The sequence below is a fragment of the Lutjanus erythropterus genome, chromosome 10 (assembly GCF_056507025.1).
Source record: "Lutjanus erythropterus isolate fLutEry1 chromosome 10, fLutEry1.hap2, whole genome shotgun sequence".
NCBI classification, from domain to species: domain Eukaryota; kingdom Metazoa; phylum Chordata; class Actinopteri; order Lutjaniformes; family Lutjanidae; genus Lutjanus; species Lutjanus erythropterus.
The window spans coordinates 10,432,611-10,456,419 of record NC_139326.1 but is presented as its reverse complement, the minus strand read 5'-3'; the positions used below and the strand labels follow the sequence as shown (position 1 = coordinate 10,456,419).

The 23,809-nt window shown below is 37.8% G+C and overlaps 1 protein-coding gene across 2 annotated transcripts in view; it reads right to left on the bottom strand.

Annotated features, from left to right (window-relative positions):
* The window catches only part of prdm6 (PR domain containing 6), a 115,513-nt gene that overhangs the window by 87,074 nt on the left and 4,630 nt on the right, over window positions 1-23,809 (bottom strand). The window contains exons 1-2 of one of the 2 annotated variants that reach the window (XM_084728171.1): window positions 12,807-12,953; window positions 9,763-10,535 (exon numbers count right to left, since the gene is read on the bottom strand). In XM_084728171.1, the coding sequence (XP_084584297.1) occupies window positions 9,763-10,519 (757 nt within the window). In that variant the 5' untranslated portion in view covers window positions 10,520-10,535; window positions 12,807-12,953. Of the gene's footprint in view, window positions 1-9,762; window positions 10,536-12,806; window positions 12,954-23,809 lie in introns of those variants that run through there. The other variant, XM_084728170.1, reaches the window with a different exon arrangement.

Sequence of the window (23,809 nt, the reverse complement as noted above, 5' to 3'; positions counted from 1 at the left end):
ATTACTTGAACCACTTCAACTCAACCTCACCAATAAGAAGGCTGGAAGTAATGGGGTGCACCTGTGGTGCTTATGTTCGTGACAGTTGTGTGAAGAAAGGAAAAAATTAAGTTTTGTAGATACTAAAACCAAATTAACTAAGAGAACCTTATTTAAAGGTTAAAACTACAACAGTGTGTGTGTGTGTGTGTGTGTGTGTGTGTGTGTGTGTGTGTGTGTGTGTGTGTGTGTGTATACTCAGTATAAACAAATAAGCAAATAAATAGGATATAACATGCAGCTTTAAAGGTGCTGTTAGAAGTATTTTTGAGGGCTAGCTGTCTTTATGCTAAGCTAGGTTAACAATGTCCTGACTACAACTTTGTCTTTAATGCATGGACATAAGAGACGTGTCAATCTTTTTGTCTAACTCTTGAAAAGAAAGAAAATTAAGGAATTTTCCAAAACATCCATAACAGATTACAGAATTCTTAATTTTACTAAATCCAGTTTAAGTTACAAATTTTACATTTAAAGATTCAGATGGAGTTTGAATGGAGAACATCTTTGAGCTGCATCATTTCTCACAGAGAGAATAATTACATCCAGATTACTGAGCGTTATGAGAATAAAATCCGTTCTGCTACATTTTCACTCATTCGCTTCATTAATCCAGTCTGCATTAAAGCTAGTTCCTCTCTGCTGAGGAGAACAGTGTCGGCTGCAGATGAGCTGTGATAGTCCGTCCACAGCGACACACTCAGATTATTTTCACAGCGTTTCGGGCCTCGTTAGAAAGTTCACAGTGCAGAGAGACGACACAGACAGAGGACATGATGAAGAGTTCAGACACAAGCTGTTGATGACGTGAAAACTCAACAGGCGAGCTGCTGATCTGCTGCTCAGTTGAACTCTGTGAGGTTTAATTCGTGCATTTTTAGTTCAGAATAACGCTGAAGCTCTGATCTGATCCACTCTCACACAAACACAAGTAATACTTGGTAATACTGCAGCCGCTTCTACAAACTCTGATACAAATACACACAGGAGAAAACTCTTTTTGTTACTTATTCTTTGCTCATATAGTTCCTATAAATTAAATTATAATTTCCTCCATTCTAGATGATTTTTATTTAGTTCTTGAACAGCTGCTTGAACGTGAGAACTTTGGTTTCTTTTGTTAACTAGAAAAAGTTTTTGTATATATTTATACACTGTAGGTACTGAAACTCAAATGACATTAAACACACTAAAATCATGTAAATTCAAGTAAATATTAACAATCATAATTCTACTACTCAGTACTCCTACTCCTACTACAACTAATCCTTCTGTATCTATCAATACAAAACAAAATAAGAGTTATTATCATCAGGTATTAACATGTCATGTTTTGTAAAATATATTTTGTATACATTCAATAGACTTCTAAATTTAAGAATTATAAGTAATGCAGTCATTTTAAGAAAAATGAATTCTTTATTTATTTTCTTATTTTTCTTATTATCTTTTGTAAGATGTGAAAAAAGTTTTAAGAGAATTGAAAATTAAGGCCAAGAGATTTGGCTGAAAGCTACAAAAATACCCAGCAAACTGACACTTTTAATAACGTCACTAATAATTTGTCAAACTACTAATACATACCTGGATGCTGTGTTTATATTTTTGGCTGTGTGGGTATTTCGGATTCTTTTCAGCAATATTTTATATTTGCACAACTTTCCCTTGAGATAAAGAAATAAAATTCTATCTCATCTCACTTAGCTTAACTGCCAGTCAACAATGAATCTTCATACTGAAGGTCTGGAAAAATAAATTTCCTTCCAGGGTCCAGGTTCATGTTTCAAAAATAGAATGAAATTCATATTTTCACTGTTAAATATAATAATTCACATGTGAAATGCTCCCAAAATATATGGCATATGCTGACACCTGACAACACATGTGCTTATTGTATATGAATTTAACATTTTGCATGATGTCATTGATGTGATATTCTGTACAATATATAGATATGTCATAAGTTCACTTTACTTTTTGTTATGTAAATACTAAAATAACTACTGCCACAGTAAGAATCTGCAGTTTAAGTGCTGTCTTTTCTTCAGTAAACCTATCTTCTCTTCCTCCTCTGCGTTCTTCTCTTCCTCTCTCTCTCAGACTGATGAACTGGCTGTGAACTTGTTATGGCGTGCTCTCCTCGCTGCCCATCATTCAAACTCAGTATTCTGTTACATCCATCGCCAGTGTTTAGACAGCTCCGCTCTGTCTCTGATCTCTGAGCGCCGGACGCTGTTTCCAGTGAAAATGTCTGCGGGCACTGCGTACAATTTTGTTCCCACAAAATTAGGGTGTTTTTTTTTTTTTTTTTAATAAGTTTATCTTTCAAAAAACCTGATTTCAAATATTTTTGTCTGGTTAAACACACACCAGGATGGCCTGGCTCATATCAATAACCTAAATTTGTACGTACTGAGACTTTAAAGTCCCACTTTCCTTTTCTTCATTTGAACTGAACTCAAATCCAGAGCGATTAACTGCAAGAGTAAAAAACAGTTTGCCATCATGTGCACCAAACAGCGAGAAGATTGAGGCTCCATAAGAAACTCATGGACTTCTCCTCAACAAAATCATCACACTTCATAAAGATTATCCATGTTAATAGCTGTGTTTGTTTCCAACACAGCTGTGAGTCCAGATGAGGATGGACCACACAGCGAGGCTGCACTTCTACTCTGTAAACTCGAGCTGAGTAAACCTCTGCAAAGCTTTTTAGCCCCTTTTAGCTGATATTTTTTGTTTTACAGTTGAGTCTCAGTGTTTCCAACAGCAGCAAATAAGCAGTGATAACCCCCCTGCACACTACCTGCTCACCAAACAACAGACGGACACAGTCAGAGACACGTTGGTGAAGACAGGAAAACATCTAGCAGCTAAAAAGATGTTGGTGGAGACCAAAAACAGAGCTAAAAGGCTTGACAACTCTGTAACATTAAAATATGATATGATATATAATGTGTTTCTCTTTTGCATCATAGACATAGGGTTTTGGGGGTGGGTGTGCCCCTAAATATTTAGAACACATGCAGTTAAAACATGAAAGTAGCAGACTTTTATTTTGACAAACCCCTCGAACATGACCTACAGATGCTCCAGTGACATGATGGTAGTAGACATCCTCAAAAGCAATGGTTACAATCTGCATGTGAGTGTTGTTTGCCACTTTCTGAATATTTTTTATAGTAATGTTGCTGACGTAGATGAGCTAGCTAAGTCAGAAATCAGTAAATAATAATTCAGGGAATGCGGGAAATGTGTTCAATGCTCAGAATTTCCAGCGGTACGACCTCCAGACCCTAAACATCCATGCGCTTACTAGACAGGAATCGCTTTATGCAACACAAATAATAATAATAATAAAAATTATAACATCTTCACACTAAAAGCTCCCCAAGAAAGTGAACTGTTTTAGACTTTTACTGAGTAATTGTTGTAGGAGATGCTGATTTAAAGTCTTAAGCTTGGTTAGCTTAGATTAGCTTGATTTTAAACTGGAACTTGGATGTGCTTGTTGTTGCAGGTTTTGGTTAAGACTTCTGGGGGTATGGCGGATAAAATCATATTTTTTACACGATATTTTTATCAATGTAATGAAATTTATTTTTCAGATACGTTGTGCACTGGACAAGTCAGAAACTGACATTCTGATCCTGATGTAAATCAGAATCTGAATCAGACATGGTAGTTTGGTGCATCGCAGCAAAAGTCAATTTACAATATTCAAAAAAACATATATGTTAAATTGTACCTGTTTTAAAATGAAAAGAGTTATACAGTGGTTGTTGACTAAAGCACGTACAAATGTTCAGGAAGAATATGTGCTCTTACACATGCAACATGTGTAAATGTATATATACTGATAGGGGATTTTATTCATATCATCCACCCCTAAGAGGAGGAGTTAATTTGCCCTAACCAATCAGTGTGATTCACTTTTCAGTTGACATGAATGATGTAGTAGTGGTTGCTTGGAACAGTTAACATGTGTCATGTTGGTTGAAGACATATGTTAATAAAAGAGCTGTTACTCCTGTAAATTGACTTGCAAAAACCTGTCTCATCCACATTTGTCGTCATTTTTATGGCTCTGGCACAGGAGCATGATGTTTCCATTCTTAATCCTTACAAAGATCTGGTTGTGTGTTTTTTTTTTTTATAAAACAGGAAATCAGCTGTCACCACAACTATTTGAAACACTGAGAAAAAAAAACTAACCGCATTATGTTTTTCAGTCTGGTTTGGCTGAAGCTCAAACTTCAGAGTAAACAGAAAAACAACAAATTGTCCTGTCACGTCAGCCTTGTGGTGCTGGTAACAATGGAAGGAACTAGGAGAAGTAGTAAAATATGGTGATTTAATCTTACAGTAAAGGACAGGAGTCCCAGAACATGCAGGGATTATAGATATTTACTGTTTCTGAACTGCTGTCAGGGGCCCACCATGTCTGTCTGTGTGTGTATGAAGAGTGATGAGCAGGGATTAAAGTGGGACAGCAGTATGAACATGTCAAACATGGCTTCATTATCCCACATTAAACATGGTCGTTTATTAGACACAGCGGCTGGAAACTAACAAACAGAGCTCTGTGTGCGTGTGTGTGTGTGTGTGTTTATGAGTTCAACCGACTTTATTAAATTACAATAAAACTGCCAGCTGACATTAAGTCAAGTAAATAGTAAGAATTGATCTGTGTTTTTTTTCTAGCACAATACATCTCAGATGTCAAACACATTCCAGTCACATGTTTCATTTTTCTGTAAGAACAAAATAAAACTCAGATTTATTGAATGTAAAAGTCCGGTTTATGCTTTTCTCTTTTTTGCTCAGTGACAGTAGTTTTGATACACTGGCCAGGAAAATATTAATGTTTTTCAATAAATCTGAACTTTTCATTAATTTGACAAAAGCAATTAACAGGCCAAAACTCTGACAGTGGATGTGTGAGTTAATTTTGAGGTCGCTGTTTTACTCATAATACAAAGACATTAAACTTGCAACTAATATATAATGTTTTTTTTCTCTAAATTATCAAGTAGCTTTGTATAAGTTTAATTTTTGCTTGTGTCCATTATGTAGCTGTATTTTGAGGACATAACAGTTGAGTTATAGGCAACAACATTAGTTTAAATATGTCAGATTTGATCATTTAAGGATAAATCTGTGATCTAAACAAAGGTTGACCCTGCTCTCTGTGATAATTCAATACACTCGGAGGTCACTATCGCTCCTGAATTGACCGACAGCTCTTTTAATACAGATTAAAATGAAATAATAACTATATGGGCCGTCGCCAGATTCATCCAGCTCAACCAACCCACTTTCAGCAACCAACCAAACTCTGTGGAATTTTCTGAGTATTTAAAGGAGAACTTTCACGCACTTAAAAGTCAAGTTACTAATCACAAGCAGCACTGCTCAATCTGTATAAACAGCTGCATGATGTCGTCTGTTTTGTCAAGTCTGAAAAAAAAACGGTGATGATGTCATAATGATGTCATCTGGGTTATTTCAGCTTGGTCCAGGAGACTACAGTTATATGATAAAAAGTCTGAGTAATAAACTGGAGGTGTAAAGTGTGAAAGTGAAGGACATTTGACAGGGTGAGAGGATCTAATGAAATGATACCATCGAGCTGCATTATGGGAAATGTAGGATGGTGTGTTTTTGGAATCTGCCTCTCACAAGTCCCCCAACTTTATGTAAGTGAAGTAAATCACAGGATTACGCCTTTAAAAAATGAAAATGAAAATTCATTTAACTGTTTGATTCAACTGTATCTCCCTACTTTATGGTGCAAATTGATGTTTTGAAACCTCCACCTTACAACACAGATCACATATTTGCTCTGAGGGATTTTACAATCTGTTTAATTCTGCTTAAAAGCATTAATATTTGAATCTTTTTGCATGAAATAGTCCAAACTAAAGATATTTAGTGTACAAAAAAACCTCTGGATCTCACTTTTAAAAAAAAAATTAAGGGGTCTGAATGTAAATTCCTCCTCACGTCTCTGATCAACTCACATTTACAGAAATATGATAGAGTTCAGTTGGAGGATAGAAGAACTTAACTTAAAGTTCTTCTAAATGAACGTATGTGTTAAACGCCTAAATGAAAGAAGAAAGAATAGACCAATGTGCAAAACACTAACCTGAATAATATTGTAAGCCTATAATTATTACAAAAATGATTATATATATTAATCAGCAAATATAAAAAAGTTAGACAAAAACACAAATTTGATTTTAGACCACTTCTGGTTTCACATGGGCATGTCTATTATTATTTTTATTACTATTATTATTGTTGTTGTTGTTGTTGTTATTACACGCAACATTATTATTATTATGGCCTATTATTACAGCTGTTGTTGTTATTATTGGTGTAATTAATAATCGAGGTCAGACGTGACACATGAGGGAGTGTGTGTGTGTGACTGCTTTATCTACACCCCCACCCACCCACCTACCTACCCACACACACACACACACAAAACATACACACACCCCAGAGACCTCAATACGGCCGTGTTGGGATGATAAATAGCGGGCCGGTGGCCGCTGGATCGATCCCCCCCCCCCCCTCTCTGTCTCTGTCCCCCCCCCCCCTCTCTCTCTCTCTCTCTCTCTCTCTCACTTACACACACACAAACACACACACACACACACACACACACACACACACACACACACACACAAAACTATATTCGGCAATTAATTCCTGCTTGTCCCTCCATCCCTCATCGGCCCTGCCGGCGCGTATCGACGCAGATTACTGCTGATGGTCCGTTTTATCACCGCGGAATACGCGCGCGCGCACACACACACACACACACACGCATATATACATACATAATGTCAGTGGTGTTTAGGATCGCTGCCATAACACCTGAAACCAAAAACAGCGACGGTCACTTTATGATGAAGTCACAGCGTGAACCTACGACCTCATATTATTACAGCGTTATTACAGGAAGATTAAAGGAGTTTTATAAACTGGTGACACCGCTGCAACAGGACAGAAACACGCAGTTTAACAAAAGACGATGCGCCATAGTCAAACTGCAAGTTTTTAAAAAGTATTGTCCTGTTAGTAGCGCACTAAATTAAATAAACACCAAAATAAATAAAAGGTTAAACGAATACAGTCACCTAATAGGGTCCAGTACTATAGAAATATTACACATTGAATATAGGCCTATTACAGGAAAACAATATATAAATTAAATGATTTGATATATCAGTAAAGTCTGGAAACACTTTGAGAGGGGAAAAAAGTTGCAACACATTCACATTAAGTCTATTATTTAGATAGATTGTAGCAGCATTAATTTCTTAAAATACATAAAGTTCAGCTAAGTCAAAATTAAAGGGACTGTTAGGCACATCAGACACACTAAACTAAAAATTAAGTTCTTAAATATTAGAAAATTATTAAACGATCGTATTTAGAAATTAAACTAAATTAATTCCCTAATAGAAACAAATAAATATTACGGAAATGTAATCGATTAAAATATTATGGCGAGAATAGATTTTTTTTTTTTTGTAAAACAATTAGACCCCGTAAAATGGCTGTTGAACACTGCACTCGAACCTCCATCCACAATCAATACGGCAGTAAAATATTATGAAAGCACTGATCTGAAATAAATATAATCGGGACGAAAAAGTAAAAAAAAAAAATTACAGATTATCTCCTCTTCTTGGATTTAAAGGGGGAAAAACAGCAAATATCCACCTTCAACCGCCCAAACTAACTGACACGAGATTTTGATCTCCACGTGCACAGCGGGAAGCGGAGCTGCCGGACAGTTTAGAGACGTTTCACCGAACAAACGGCCCGCTGAGTTTCCACTCTGAGTGTGTGAGGACTGCGTTTTCACGTGTAACGGGACACACTGAGGTTACGGATGAAACGCACCTCTGAGCCAGATTGAGGAGATTTTGAGCAAGAGAGCGGTGTGTGTGTGTGTGTGTGTGTGTGTGTGTGTGTGTGTGTGTGTGTGGACAGTTATTGACAGAGCGCCGTCATGCGTAAAAGTCGTGCGCACACACACCACACGCACACTCCCGCAGATATAAGAGCGATAAAACAAATTTTCATGAATTTACACGGAGTAGAAGAGTGTTTATTTATTTGTTACGATTTTAAAAAAGTGTGAAAATGACAGGATTATTCTACAGCCGCTAAAATATCAATTTACGAGGCATTTAAAAAAAGAAAGAAAGAAAAATAAACAGTCCAGCCACCTGACGAGCCGTTTGATTTGTTTAACTTGCTGAACTGAACAACATTCTCCTGAAATAAAACTAATATTCAATTAATTAATAAATTTGATTGGTGATTAAGTGAGGTGAACCAGTAGCTTACACTTACAAAAAAACAAATAAAACATACCAGTAAAATGAGCGTTTGAAAGCAGACAGGTGTAAACCTCGTTACTTATTTCCATAAAATCTGAATGAAGTCTGGTTAATATTAACTGTGAGCTGCAGGCCTGCTGCTGCTGCTGTGTGAGGGTCTGGACCCCGGCCAGGCTGCTGACCTCTGACCTCTGACCCTCCTGCAGCTCCTACTGTCCAACACTGCAGCTGTCAGTCAAACTGCTACAGAAAACTACTGTCCGTGATTTAAAAAAAAAAATTTTAATAAATACATTTTTGTTTGGTTGTTTATAAAAGGAGGCGTCAAGTTAAACACATTTTAATGTCTAAATAAATTTCATAGTTTGAATTTTAAAGGTTTTTTGTTTTTCAAAGATTTGTTTTGAAGATGGAACAATTAAGTTATTATTTATTTATTACATACTTTAATTTACATCCCTGATTTTAAATCACTGTCAAGCTGCAAATAACCCCTGACACTAAATTTGAGGCGCTTTGATTAAATACTGCAGCCTACATATCATATATTTTTTTTTAAACACTGTTAATGCTTAATGTTAATATCTAAATATAATTAGAAATATTTAGACTTGCAAACATGTACAAAAGTTATACATTAAAAGTTACACTACATCAATTTTTTCACAATAATGTACAAAAATGTGGAAATAATTAAGAATTTTCTTATGACATCATCTAAATAATTTAATAATTATAATTACGTTCTATAAAGCACAAAAAAAGTCACTATTTAGCATGGCACACAGATAGTTCTGGCAGAGAGAGTAAAGAATTACGAGACGAATATACAACAACACTATTTACAACACTGCTGTAAAGTTAATTTTGATGGTCAAGAGCACTTTAATTCAGCACAGAAAACGAACACTTAAACACTACTGGACACTATACACTCTATAACTTTATGTCGACTTTAAGAAATATCCTGAGAAAAATTTTAAAAAATATGGCAAATAAACAGTGCAAACAAAAAAAGTCAAAATCCACCACAGACTAAATCTGTGATCCAATCAGAATATGATATAAGTACTAAATCAACTGTGTGTATGTAAATACAAACGGGGCTGGTCTGGGTGGTCTTGTGGTCAAGATGCATACCACTACTGTGACTGTTAAGTCATGGGTTCAATTGCAGCATCTGTCATCAGCTCTCTGCTCTCATGTCCTGTCACCCCTCTACTCTCCAATTTCAAATAAAACGCCAAAAAACACTCCAGTAAACTCTAGTAGCAGTTACAAGTCTGAGTGTGAGTGTGTGTGTGTGTGTGTGTGTGTGTGTGTGTGTGTGTGTGTGCGTGTGTGTGTGTGTACGTACGGTTGTTGACCTCTCCCGTGTGGTTGCTCAGCGGGATGATCTCCATCCTCTGCTGTCCATACAGGTAGTAGTCCAGCTCCTCAGACGTCAGCTTGAACCTGGCCGTCGCTCCTTTTCCGCCCTCCTCCACTCCTCCTCCGCTGCTGCTGCTGCTCTTCACGCTGGACGACACCACGCCGACCCCCCCACAGCTCTGCTCTTTGGCCTGATGGAGAAGCCCCGCTGCTGGGTTGTGACCTGGCTGGTTCTCCGGGGGGACGACAACCACCAGGTCTCCCCCTCCTCCTCCTCCTCCACCACCACCACCTCCTCCTCCTGGTCCTCCTCCTCCTCCTCCAGGTCCTCCAGGCCCGGCACACACCGGGGCCAACGCCTGCCCGAAGAGTGCGATCTGCTGGGGGACGGGCAGCTGGGTGATCCCTGCCGAGGTAGAGATGGAGATGGAGGAGGACGGGGTGAGAGCTGCTGCAGCTGCTGCTGCCGCCGCCGCCGCTGCTGCTGCTGCTGAAGAGGAAGCCGAGGAAGAAGATGTAGAAGAAGAAGAAGAGGAGGTGCAGTGTGTGGAGGCCAAGAGGTGGCTGTGCAGGCGGGATGAGCGCAAGGTGTCCACAGGGATGGAGAGGCGGTCAGGTGGAGGAGGCGGAGGAGCCAGAGGTGCTTTCAGCTGCGCCTGAGGGAAGAGCTGCTGCCAGTGCTGCAGGTAGGACGGGTCCACCTTCAGGAAGGCCGAGCCGCTTGGGTCGCCCGGCTTCAGCATGGCTGCCCGTCGGCTGCTGGGAGGAGAGAGCAGAGAGGACGAGGTGTCAATCATCAGCATCAAAACACACACACATTCAGGACAGGGCTGGATCAAGACATGGATGGGACGCACTGAGGGTCACATCTGGTCACTGTGTGTTTCATTTCTAATTCAGAAATGCACAGCAACTGCATCAAGTTCACTACAAACAAGGGAGGCAGAACATTTACAACCTAGATGCCAAATCAGATTTAAAATGTGTTGTTTCATGATTTTAGGTTTTTATGTGAGAGACTGATCACATTTAAGAGAAAAACACACTCTGTTTCACATTAATCACATTTTTAAAAAATCATCTTTTAGGCATTTTACTGAGACTAAGACTCAAAAACTAAACTTATTTCAAAGTGTGTTTGCACTTAATTTACTCTAAAAGTGTGAAACTGATGCTGATCACATATTGAACACAGAACTGTGCCTCATCACTGATATTAAACTCATTTTTCTATGTACAGCTGAGCCATATCGCACCTGCTCTCAACCTGATTTTTCACCTTCTGGTTCACAATTAAGGTATAACACAGAAAAGGGCAGCGTTATCCTGAATCACAATTTAAATTTACATGAAGAGACCAGACGTTTAATCTAATCTTGCGCAATACATCCACATTTCCCCCAAGTCTGTTCATGTTTCTTCTTAAAATGTTAAATTTTAGACTTTCGGTGAATTATAAATAATGTAAATACATGTACATGACAGACATTTACAACATGTTGAACTGATAATTGCATTAAAATTAAAAAGAAATTAAAAGGTAGCACATCGCAAGTCTTTAAGTCAAGGAGGACAAAATATTCACATTTCATTTATTAACTAAATGTGAGTATTAAAATGTGATCATTTTTTGGGGGGGGTATACTTACTGGATTTTGGGTTTAACACTCAAGTGAGAGTTGTTGAAGCACAACTTCCTTTTCTAATTGCATTAAAATTACGTTTCAGGTATTAAGTGAAACAAATTAAATCTACATTTACATCAAATGAAGCGCATCCAAATTTTAAATCTTCTTATTGAAAGTGATCATTTGTTCTTTGTTCCTAAGTACTGTTTTTTCCTCATCTTTATTAAATTTACATTTTAAAAATGTAGCTGATTCCACAGGGTTTCCTTCCTCTTGTCAGTCACCTCGACTTATATTTCAGGCTTTAAACTGATCTTGAAGACAAACTTAGACACAGACGTCATCTTTACATTTCTGGTAATAATTACAAATAAAAGAGTCAGAAGTTAACATCAGTTAACATTAAGTTTATGCACCAGGTGTTTCAGATGATCCTGAGCAGTTTATTCCGTCTGCTTCAGTGTTAAAGCCTGCAGGATTTCACTGATGTTTTCCGAGAAAACACAGATTTTATTCTAAAAATAAAGAAGAAGATCAGCTCTCATGTGCTTCTGTTTTAAAGAAATATTCAGATACTTCGGTGGTAATTTCAACATTCAGTATAATGTTGATGAGTTCAAGATGGACAGTCAGGTTGTTTCTGTTCTGAATAAATAAATCCGCGGGTGCAGCCTATTACTTCTTAAAAAGAGTATAAAAGAGGGGGTAAATTTTAAAGGATTTAAGGCATCAGAGTCCCCAACATGGCCAGAAATCCAACGTATTTTCAAAAAGCGTGTTATCTTCTGCCTTTCAACCTCATGATATTATAGCTGAGACGTGCATGAGTTAATTTACTTAAATTTCACATCCTAAACTATTTTCATTCTATTTTTTCTCCTCATCCTTTCTTTGAAAAAAGCAATAAAGTCTCATGTTGTTTAAAAAACGTGGTTAGGCGCTTTTTCTGAGACATAAACTCTACAGCCAATAAAACTCTCACTGTAAACTGACTTCAGCCTGGCTGACCCTCCGCTCCAGCTCTGCTCTGCTCCGCTGTCTCGGTCTCGGATGGCTGTTTTAAGCGCGGGTTTTACGCACGCCAAGAGCAAAACACGCACCAAATCAAAGTAATAAAACTATGGGCGCACACTCAAACACTTTAGGTAGGTTTACTACATAAAACGGGCAGTCAGTAAAAGTTTAATCACAATGAATAAATAGGTCCGGCTGAGTCCAGTCAGATGGTCCGGCCGGCGGTCCGGCGTGCTGTCCGTGGCCGAACAGAAGCAGCGGTCAGCGGGTGGAGGCGCGTGGATGCTCCGTTGGGTTTTCCCGGAGTTTCTCAGGATGCTGCGTTTTTTAAATTTCTTTTTCGTTTTGTTTTTAATGTGAAAGTTGCTGAAGCGCAGAAGAGGCTTACTGCTGTCAGAGTGTGTACGGCGGCTCCTGAGCGCTGATTTCCGGGCAGCGGTGGAAGGTTCGTCCCTCCTCCGGGCTGCGGTGAACCATCGAGGGGAGCCGGGACAGTCCGCTGCGTCCTGCGCGTCTCCGGAGCCAAAACTACCGGAGCAGCTGCTGCTGGAGACTCTCTCCCTCCCTCCTTCCCTATCTCTCCTCTTCCATTCACTTGCCCTCTCCCCTCCCCTCTCTCTCCCTTATCTCCTATAGTCTCTCTCTCCTCCTCTAATTCACACGGATTATTTCTCTCCCAGTCTCTTTCTTTACACCCTCACACTTTCCTCTCTCCTCCTTTTCTTTTTTCCATCCTCATCTCCAAACTCACTCTCTTTTTTCTCTTCCCCCTCTCTCAGTGTTGGCTTTTCTGTTTTCTCTCTCTTCTTTTTCCCAAGATTCAACTCAGTTCAATTCAATTCAAATGATCTTTATTGACACTAAGTACAAATGTTCATGTGGTCAAAGCAACAAAGGCTACAATCCGCATGTTTGTCTGTCAGCCACAACAGCAAATCTAAATGTTTAAAGTGGACTGTTCATATTAAATGAACACTGGGTCAGTGTTACAGTATCTTTATGTTTGCATTTTAGCCTGTCTCATTTATTGATATGTGCATTAAAACAGATGCATCTTTCTTTTCTTTCTTTTTTGTCCACGTTAAAGGGGTTTGGGGAAAGTTTTTCCTTAAGTTTTTTATATCAAATAGAATTATTTTCTGCCTGACAGACACAAAATGCTGCCACTAAGTTCTCCAATTCAGCCAAAAATGGAAATTCAGTCATTATCTACTGACCCTTAAACAGATTGAAGGTCGGTTTATTTAGTTTTTTTGGCCCATAAAACACTTCTGGAGTTTCACAGGAAAGCAGCACTGCAGATTCACCCAAACAGTTTAAGTGACCAGTTTAAAAAAAAATAAAAAATAAAAATAAAAATTTAAACCATGTTTTTAGCCTAAATCTTCAGTGCAGATCCTTAGCTTGGAGCCACGTTCATCTGTGTGCACGCCATCTGAACTGGGCGTGCATATGGTGTGACAGTGTGCACATGCAAATGAATGGCATGTTGGGGCTTTAGGAGTTTCCAGTTGTTTTTTACTTTTGAAAACTGGTCACCATTCATTTTAATTGTTTGGGAGATTCTGCATGGCTGTGTTCCTGTGAAACTCCAGCAGTGCTCTGTGGACAAAAAAACCAAACCTGACCTTCAAGTGGCAAGAGGGTGACTAGATAATGACTGAATTTTCATTTGTGAGTGAACTATCCCTTTAAATGATAAACCATAGGGAGTCTGTCATGATGTTTTCTGGTTAGCCACCAGTATTGGCTATGGTTTAGTCAGGTTTAGGGCGCAAAAACTACTTGGTTAAAGATTAGAAGACAGATGGTGGTAACAGTTAAAAGAAACCAAAAATAATTGCTGGTCTGAGACTGGATACAAACAAACTCTGAAACCATGTTCATCCTACAACACACCCAACGTCCTTCCTAATGCTCTGATCATGTGACACGATTGTTTCATCTTTTCAACTGGTCTCTGTGTCAGCTGAGACCTTTTTCACAGCATGTTGGCTCACCTGTGTTTTTTCATATCAATAAGACTGCTATGAAAAAGGTCTATAGTCATCAGGAGACTATCATCTACTTGCACAATGTTGAGTGATGTATATCTGTTTTATAAGCTGCATGTCTCTATTTCCTGTCAAACATCCCCTTCACCTTCAGCGTTGGTGATTTTTCACTTTTCACAGTTAGCTTGGTACATATTGTTAAACGTATTTACTGTTTGTTTTGTATATAGTGTTTTTGAGCATTTTGATTATCACCTCAGTGTCTTCAATGACCGTTATCTAGCTAGCCACCCATAAAGGGTTATACTAAAGAGGGAAAACCATATATGTATAAGAAAATATAGATAGGGCATTGCCACTTAGCCTTTGCTTCAAGTTTTTCCCAGTGGCCACTCGGGTATTGCAGAGAAAACTTCCCTTGTAGTTTTAAGTATTTTTGCCTTAAAGTCATCATTATAAAAGAGATGCCTGTAAAACTATTGACAAGACACCCCGGAACAAGGTCAATTAGAACTCTCTACTATTAATTTTTAATCCATGCAGTTTTAATATTTGTAAAATTTTCATCAATCTGAGAAAAGTGATTTAAAACCCTGCATGGTCATCTCAATGTTAAGTCTATGGGCCAAGCGGGAACTCACAGGTGGAGCCAGTGGGAGAAAGACTGCTGTACTACTGTGCAAATTCAGTAGGTCACATACCGTGGAAATAAACTTAAACTAGAAAACATTTTTTGATGCGCCAGGTTATCAAATCTTATTTAACTAGGCCACTTCATTGCATCTGGTGTCCTCTATATAACACATGCATGAAAAAACCCTCAGAGTTAGTTTGCTACTGTAACTGCTTACTACTGCCAGTTAGCTAATTCATTCATGCTCGGTTGCTAATGGGACAAGTTCAGCCAATTTACTGTCCCTCTGTCTCATAACTCTGTGAAAACCACGTCTCTGTTGCAGAACAGTTTATTTTCATACAGGACAAAATTACATAAACTGGACAGTGACACACAGCTACTTCCATCTGAATTCTCTATTCCCTCAAAGGTCACCTCGGTCATATTCTATAAGATCATCATATTTGTCCAGTGAATCTCTAGAGAGCAGACTTTTTATAAACTCAGAAAACACAGCCCTGTTTTCATCATTGTTGCAATGCATTTTTCAGTTAATCCAGGAGGGTTTTAAAAAGGCTAGCAGGAGTGATAAATAATCTTGAAAAACATTTAAATTCAAAATCACCAATTCTGGAGATGCATGGTTTTCAAGGGGCCAGGAAGGGTATGAAAAATTGCAATCTGACCTAAAAGAGGTGGGACCAAGTCACTGTGACAAGTCAGGTCAAAAGCAAGTCTCAAGTCAAGACTGACAAGTTCCAAGTCCTAGACTTGAGTTTCAAGTTGTAAGCAAGCAAGTCAATGTACACTGTAAGAAGGAGTTTCCAGCCTCATTCATTTGCATATATCTACAAAGTTACTTAGCTGTTAAGCTAACTTGACATTAGTTTGTTAATCATGTTACTATTAGCCTTGACTTAGCATTGTTCGTGCAATTTTTAAAATTGGAACTTGTTGTGTTTCTGTCTTTTGTTGACCACCAAGTGGTTTTTGTATGGTGGCAAAGTAATCTTTGGTATAATTTCTTCCAAGCGGAGCTCAAGGTGGTGTGTGTGTGTGTGCAGATAAGACTGATTGCAGCCAAGCTCATTGTGTCATTGTGTTTCAGGGTCTGACTTGTTATCCACGACCCCTAGCTTTCCCACCGACCGGTGCACTGTATGCACGCACACACACACACACACACACACACACACACACACACACACACACACAGTGCCAGGCATGTAAAGCATACAGTAAATGTGTGTGTGCAAATCAGTCATTGTAAGCTGCTGTGGATAAGAACATCAGCTAAATGCCTGAAAACGTAAATGTGTGTGTGTGTGTGCGCGTGTGTGTATGTGTGTGTGTGTATGTTGTTATGACTGGCGTCACCCTGACAGGCCCCATTTGTCATCCCCGGGACCTCTGGTGGATTGATAACGAACAAAAACACAAACATAAGCGTCTGAAAATGAACTCTTGTCGGCTTAAAGCAACTTTTTCAGCGCAGAGGAATGTGGAGCAACAACAGACTGTCTGATTGGCTGAAGCACAAGTTCAGGGTCGACAGTAGCCAGTAGGGAATCACAGGGAGCTTGAATCCCACCTCCTCCAATAAGTAATTTAAGCTTTTTTTTCCAATTCTGAACTGCATGATAGCTTGATGTTACTCTAAATTTTACTATGAAGACTTTGCAAAGGTATTGTGGAACTATTCTGTTATGTTGGTCTAATTATTTACATTAACATGCCAACCTTTTTGCGCTACCCTCATTCTCACTACTACTAAGGGTTTATAAATATATGTACACACACATATATTTTTTCTTTTCTTAAATATCTTCCTTTAGTGCTACCTTTATATATATATATGTGTGTGTGTGGAGAGGACTGTATTTAATTGAGCAATTGTCTACAATGGCAATTAAGCTGAATCTTGAACCTTCCAAAGTCTCAAATGTGTCCTTTTCATGAACACATTTTGACATAAAAGGAAGTGGAATGGGCTCTCAGTCCATATGTCTTTACTTCCTTTTTTAGTCATTTCTATAGTTTTTTTTTTTTTTCCAGCTGTTTGACATTCCTGAGTCACATCTTGGGCATCACAATAACTCACTTCTAACCACGTCACAATAGATTTCAAGAAATGCTTCTGCATGACTTTATTCTTATAGGGTGGGACAATCCCTTAGACAGTACTTGACTCATTTTAAAGAACTAATACATGCTATTACTTTTCCAGCTATTGAGCATAGTATGAACTCAATAAAAAGATGCCAAAACTATTTTTTTGGCCTTCTTTGATGACTTGGTTTACAGGTTTTTGTCAAAAAGGACACCTGCATCTTGTAAGATTAAAAAGAAAAACATTGTGCTTTCATTTCATATATTATTGCATTTCATATAAACTTTTGCGAGAAAATCTTTGAAATGTCACCGATTTACTTCAGTCTTTCATTTGCATCACTGGACAAACAAAATTCTTTACAACAAGATAAGAAATCTATGGAGGGTCATAAAGCAAATCAGTATTATATATATGTATATATATATATATATATATATATATATATATATATATATATATATATATATACATATATATATATATATATATATATATATATATATATATACATATATATATATATGTATATATGTATATATGTATATATAGATAATCTACACAACATATTGAGTTCCTGTCAGATCCACCTACATGAGACAAACTGGACACAGTTAGGAAATCAGTTCACGGCAATATACAGATACACAGTACAAGCCTTTAAAAAAAACATTACTAGTGGTGCTCAAAGAATATTATTTTTGGAAATTTCAAAAGGCATGATATCTTTTTATTTTAAAGCTTTGCATTACTCATTCAATTTCTAAGGTGCACAGTAGTTACAACCTTTTTTGATTAGTGAGCAGAGGTCATGAAGCATGAAATAATTATTCATCATAATCAGAAATTGATAATAGAAACAGGCTGATGTATGTGAATTAGTCTAACCAAATATCCTCTTCATGAATGTTTTCCTAAAACAATTCTAGCACAGAGAAACTTGAAATAAAATGTTTGATATTTGCTCAATAAAATAGATATCTGGTTGAAGTGAAATAAAATAAGATACTAATTAATTGAATTCTGACATGAGGGTAATTAAACTGGTCTGATTTGAGTAATAAAATGAGAATAAAGGCATTATACAGAATTAAAAGAAGCAGGAGTTTTATGCTAATAATGACTGAAAAATCTATTCACTGACCATCATTTGTTTGTTTTTTTTAATTATTATTTAGGGGTTATATCACTGTAATTGACAGCTTTGGTCTTTAAATGTTGTGGTCACACTTTTGACACTGCAATTTTTGTTTTTATAATATTAACTGTTACACTTGGGTTGTTTACTGCTGTTTTTCCTACTGCTTTTATGTATTCTTTATGTATGAACCCAGTTGTTCTAAATGTGCACAAACTATTATTTTTCCACCTCATCATCATTAGTCCATAATTACAGTTCTTCTCCGTATCGTGGCTGGGGATCCTCTGTTCGAGACAGAAAATATACAGAAAGAAAAGAAAAAAAGGGAAAAGCAGAGCAGCGGGAGGAGAATTAGGTGTTTTCATCCATTGATTAATGGCTTTCTAAAGCAAAGCACATCGGAAGAGCCAGGCGATCAATAAATTAACTGCCCAAATTCATCATTTTCTACAACAAAAGCTAATTATTTAGACGGCTGCAGGAAAAGAAAAAACACAATATTAACAAGAGTTCATTTAGCAAAGCAGTGTATTCCTGCATGTGAGAACACTGCAGAGCTGCTGTTTACACTCACAGGAGAAAGTTAAACTGAGATTATTCTTTAAATGATTAAAACAGATTTAGGTTCAAACTCAGCTGCTCAAACTGAAATCCTTGATTAGTAATTACTGATTATTAAAGGATACAAAAAATGATGCCCAAAACAACACGTATGACTGGCAACAAGTGTTCAAGACATATGGAACTACGTTATGTCACATGACGTTAACATAAAACTCATGCACGTTTTGTTAGATTTAGTCACCAAAACTACTTGGTTACCCTCAAGAAAAAAAATCATTGTGTTAAAATATGTATGTTGCATTGCATACGTGATGTAATTCATATACATAATGTCATGTAACTTAGAACTTTAAATAATTCAACACTGACTTGTTTTTTTACATGGGACATGAACCCCAGTCTTCTGGGTGAAAGTCCTATGTTTGATCCATCTATCCACCACACCTCCTCCACATACAGACTTTCTCAACCTTTATCCTGTCATGATTATTAACAAATGTGAATATTGGTTGTAATAAGCCGCTTGCAAGGCTGCTATTCTGGCGAGGAGGAGTTGGAATCGTAATAACTTCCTGACTCCTGAACTTCTACTTGTGCACCCTCTTCAGATCAACATTTCATTGTTCAGTACTTTGCTCCATTCTCACCAGCCTCAGCTGTACTTTGTGTGCAAATTAACAAATGTTAGCATGCTAACGCACTAAATTATGGAGGTAAAAATTGTATCTGCTGAACATCAGTATGCTAGCATTGTCGCTTGGAGCGTGTTAGAACGCTGATGTTAGCATTTAGCACTGTTGTGCTTAAGTACAGCCTCACAACACTCCTAGCGTGACTCTTAATGGGTCAGCATGCAGGATTTAGTGGCTTCAAGCAGTGAAATAGTAGATTTCAACCAACTCACCTGCCAGTCATGTAAGAGAACCTACAGTGGCTGCAAAACTCACGCAAAACGTCTAAAACATCTAGAACCAGGGTTAGGTTTTTCCCTTCTGGGCTACTGTAAAAACATGGTGGTGCAACATGGCGAGCATGACATTATTTGATGCCTGTGACACACTCCGACCGTCTCCACTAGTCAAAACATGTTTTTCGAGAGTTACTGGCAAACAACCACTTCTGTTGTTCAGGTATGAGGACGTATTGATGACATCAAAGCAGGAAGCAGTGTGTTTGTTGCATGTCAATCTCCATCTCACTTTACCCTCATTTCCTGTCATCTCTCTGACTATCTGCAGTAATAAAGGCATAAAATATAAATAAACACTGTTTCTGGACATTTAATCTGTGTTTTCTGGTGCTGCTACAGGTTCGTTTAAGTCAGTGCAAGACTACAGGCTCATAAAAGTGTTCATGACAAGTTGAATAAACACTAGTGCTTTTTTAAACATCATCACAGAGGTACAACTCTACAACTACACATCTGAATAATATTTGTGATTTAAACGGTCATAAAAACACCAACGGGGCATTTAAAGGAAAATTTAAGGTTTAAATGGTCCATTTCCACTCGGTGCTAAATGAGGCTGTGTTGGTTTAAATCCATGGAGGGTTAGTTAGCACATAACTGATGGTAATTCAATTAAAACCTTGGCATGTCCCTGGTTCATTTACACACACACACATACACACATAAATACATGCACAGCCCCTGTAACCTTGGTGTAGAGCCTCTTGTATATATATATAAATATACAAGTTTAAAGCGGTGTCACTTTCATTTACATAGGAGCATGTTGTTAAGGTCCTGCTTTGACATTCAATTAAAACGTTTACATTTCTGCTTAATTAATTCGGCGGATGGCGGGAAGAAAAGACGAATGGACGGGCCGCTTTGACAGGAGACCGATAACCGCGTGTGTGTGTATGTGTGTGTAAATGTGTGTGTGTCCCGGCCATGGTGTTAAGGTCACGGCAGGCTGACTATTATAATTCATCTCTATAGACATGTATTCAGCAGGGACTTATATTCTCTTTTTCAGCTTTATTTCCTGCAGCTGAAGCTGAGCTGAGGTGTTTTTAATGCACTAAACTGGTTTAATGCTGTAATACCCGACTGTATAGACTTCATTATCCCTCTGTTTATTGTTAAAAACTAACTGCTGCAGCTGATTATTGATCTCTGCATGCTGGAAAATGCATTTGTTTGTCAATCAGGAACAAAGAACACAAAATCCACAGAGCTGCAGGATCGTTTTTTCCTGTTTTTAACCACATTTTTGTGATTTTATACTGCATATTGCATATGCATATTATTTAGATTATTTATACATGAAATATAAAACTTCTTGTTAACTTTAGTTTACAGGAATTTAATTTCGTAATAATTTCTAAGAAATATAATCTGGTACTACTATAAGATAAATATTCTAAGACAGTTATTTAGAACACTATTAGCAGTAAAAGAAGTTTCCTTGAATCAGTTGCTCCATACACAAAACCTGCAGATGATATAATAATCCAAATGACCTAAAAAGAACATTTTTTTGGTCAGGGTTAGGAGGCCTGGGACTCATGACCTTAGTATTGCTAAACTCCTGACTACGGCTCTGGGATAACTTTTTAACTAATTTAATTTTGAATGATGTGTTTGCAAATGCATCACTACAGAAAGGCAACATCCCTCTCTTTCCATTGAACCACCACGAGACCATGTTTTGGGGGAAAATGAGAAAACTTTTTGGAATTTAATTTTTTTTTACACATTATATTTGTCAAATTATAAGATAATTTTTAAGTCAAGAAAGTTGCAGTTTGTTGTAAAAGTGCTTAAGTATAAGACTGTGAAAATATGTAAACAAAAACACTCACACCCAGAAGTCATGCAAGTGATGTCCCTCACTGAAACCCTGTAGAGCCGGTCCTGCATGCTAGCTTTTATGGAACCGACTTAAGGCTGCTTTATGTTAAACACTGGATAGACATACGGATGTGGACAGAGCTGTCTGTTCGCACTCTGTTAATTTTATCCATATTTCTGCACATGTACGAAAGCTTACAGATACAGATGACATAGGATGACTCTGGTCGTCATGGGGACAGTGTAGCTGTGTAGACAATATTACCAGCAAGTCACAACTACAGGACACGAGGAGGAGGTTTTAAAAATCTCAAAGTATTGGAAATGACTTTCGTCATCAGCTAGTTAGTGAAAAGAATTCTCCATCCACACGTTGCAATGTATTTAATGGCCACACCACCACTGTCAACAATGCTGCCTCTTCTTTTGCACCTTTTTAAAGAAACTTAAAACTCTTCTTCCTCTTTGGGGTCATTTTTGGCTCTGAGTGACGCCCTCTGGTGGATGTACTGCTCAACATCCCCACATAAAGGATGCATGGAAGTATGTGGGCAGTGATAAATTAGCATTTCAACGGACAAAGATCATAATTCGTGGAACAAGTCAAAAGGAATCAAGAAATCATTTGTCTCTCACTGTTGACTACCATACATTTTTTTCCAGAGTAATTTTTCTGTGTTTCTGTAAAAGTGATCTATATTTTGTTCAAGGTAAAAGAACTGATACTGCCTGCTAACATAAAGGATATTGATGTTTGATGATAAAAGAGGCACGTCTGTGTAAAAAAGATAAAAACTGAAATGATTGGATCTGTCTGTATTTTGCTCCTCCAGCAGACAGGGGGCGCTGTTGTTGATGCTCATGCAGATACAGCTGGATGAATACTGTATAAAACAGCATAGATTTAAATTATTAAAATGTTTGTTTTAAAACCTGCCCACTTTCAGCTTTGACTTGAATGAATAATAATAGCTAAATGTTGTTTCTACATTTTCTCAGTATCAGTGTGTGATCCTGCAGCTTTGCTCATATGATCCTCCAGGTGTTTTGCAGGCTGACAGGTGTGACATTCTGCTTGTTAGTACAAATGATCAAACACACAGATGTTAGTGTTTCTATCAGCTCGGGATGTTAAAGGTCGACACAAACAGGACAGGTAACCTTTATTTATCCACAGATGGTTTGACTGAGATTAGAGACAAATCTGTTGTTCAGCAAGAATGTTTTTCCTTCTGTCTCATGAGCCCCTCATATTATCTTGGAGGGCCTCAGCCCACTGGTCGGGAATGGTGAGTTTTTTTTCTCTCTAATGAACAGAATAAAAATGTGACTTTTTTGGTTGTTCTGGGGGTTTGTGTTTTAGTTTCAGAGCATTTTTGTGATTTTTTTTAAAGATTTTTTTTACAGTGTGTCGTGTTTTTCTTAAGGCTCGCTTTACATGGTGAAACTTCCACTCAACTACCAGTTTCAGAAAGTTGAGCTTTTTTGCAACTCAGTTGCAGACAAATTTCAAGTGCGTTGCAATAGGCTTTACACCAGGGATTTTTCAGGAGACAGACCTCTGCACCTTCACTGCTGGTTTCTGAAGTAGAGGGTCCGTCAGAGTCTCTGACTTGTGAAGTGACAAAACGATTAATTTTGGCTCAGAAGAGTGTCTGTAGACTGGGGATGATAATACAGCTGATTAGCCATTAAATTTCAATAACACGTAGCCAACTAATCCGCTTATTGGATAGGTACTGCTCAGTGATTCAGTAGGTTAGCTAGCTCACCTGATTGCACAAAGATTCTTGTGTAGCCTTTTTTCAATGTTGTGTAGATTATGTTGTAAATACAAAAGATTACTGAAAGGGATAGTTCACTGAAAAATTCAGTCATTATCTACTTATCCTCATGCCAAAGGTCAGGTTTAGTTTTTTAGTCCACAAAACACTAATGGCGTTTCATAGGAAAACAGTGCTGCAGAAACTCAACAATTTAAATTAATGGTGACCAGTTTTCGAACTGAAAAGCACAATCCAAGTCTCCTAAAGCCCAGGCGTGCCATTCACTTGAGCGTGCACACAATCACAGCACACACACCCAGTTCAGACGGTGTGAACGTGGCTCCAAGCTAAGAATCTACACTGAAGATTTAGGCTAAAAAAAATGGTGTAAATGACATCT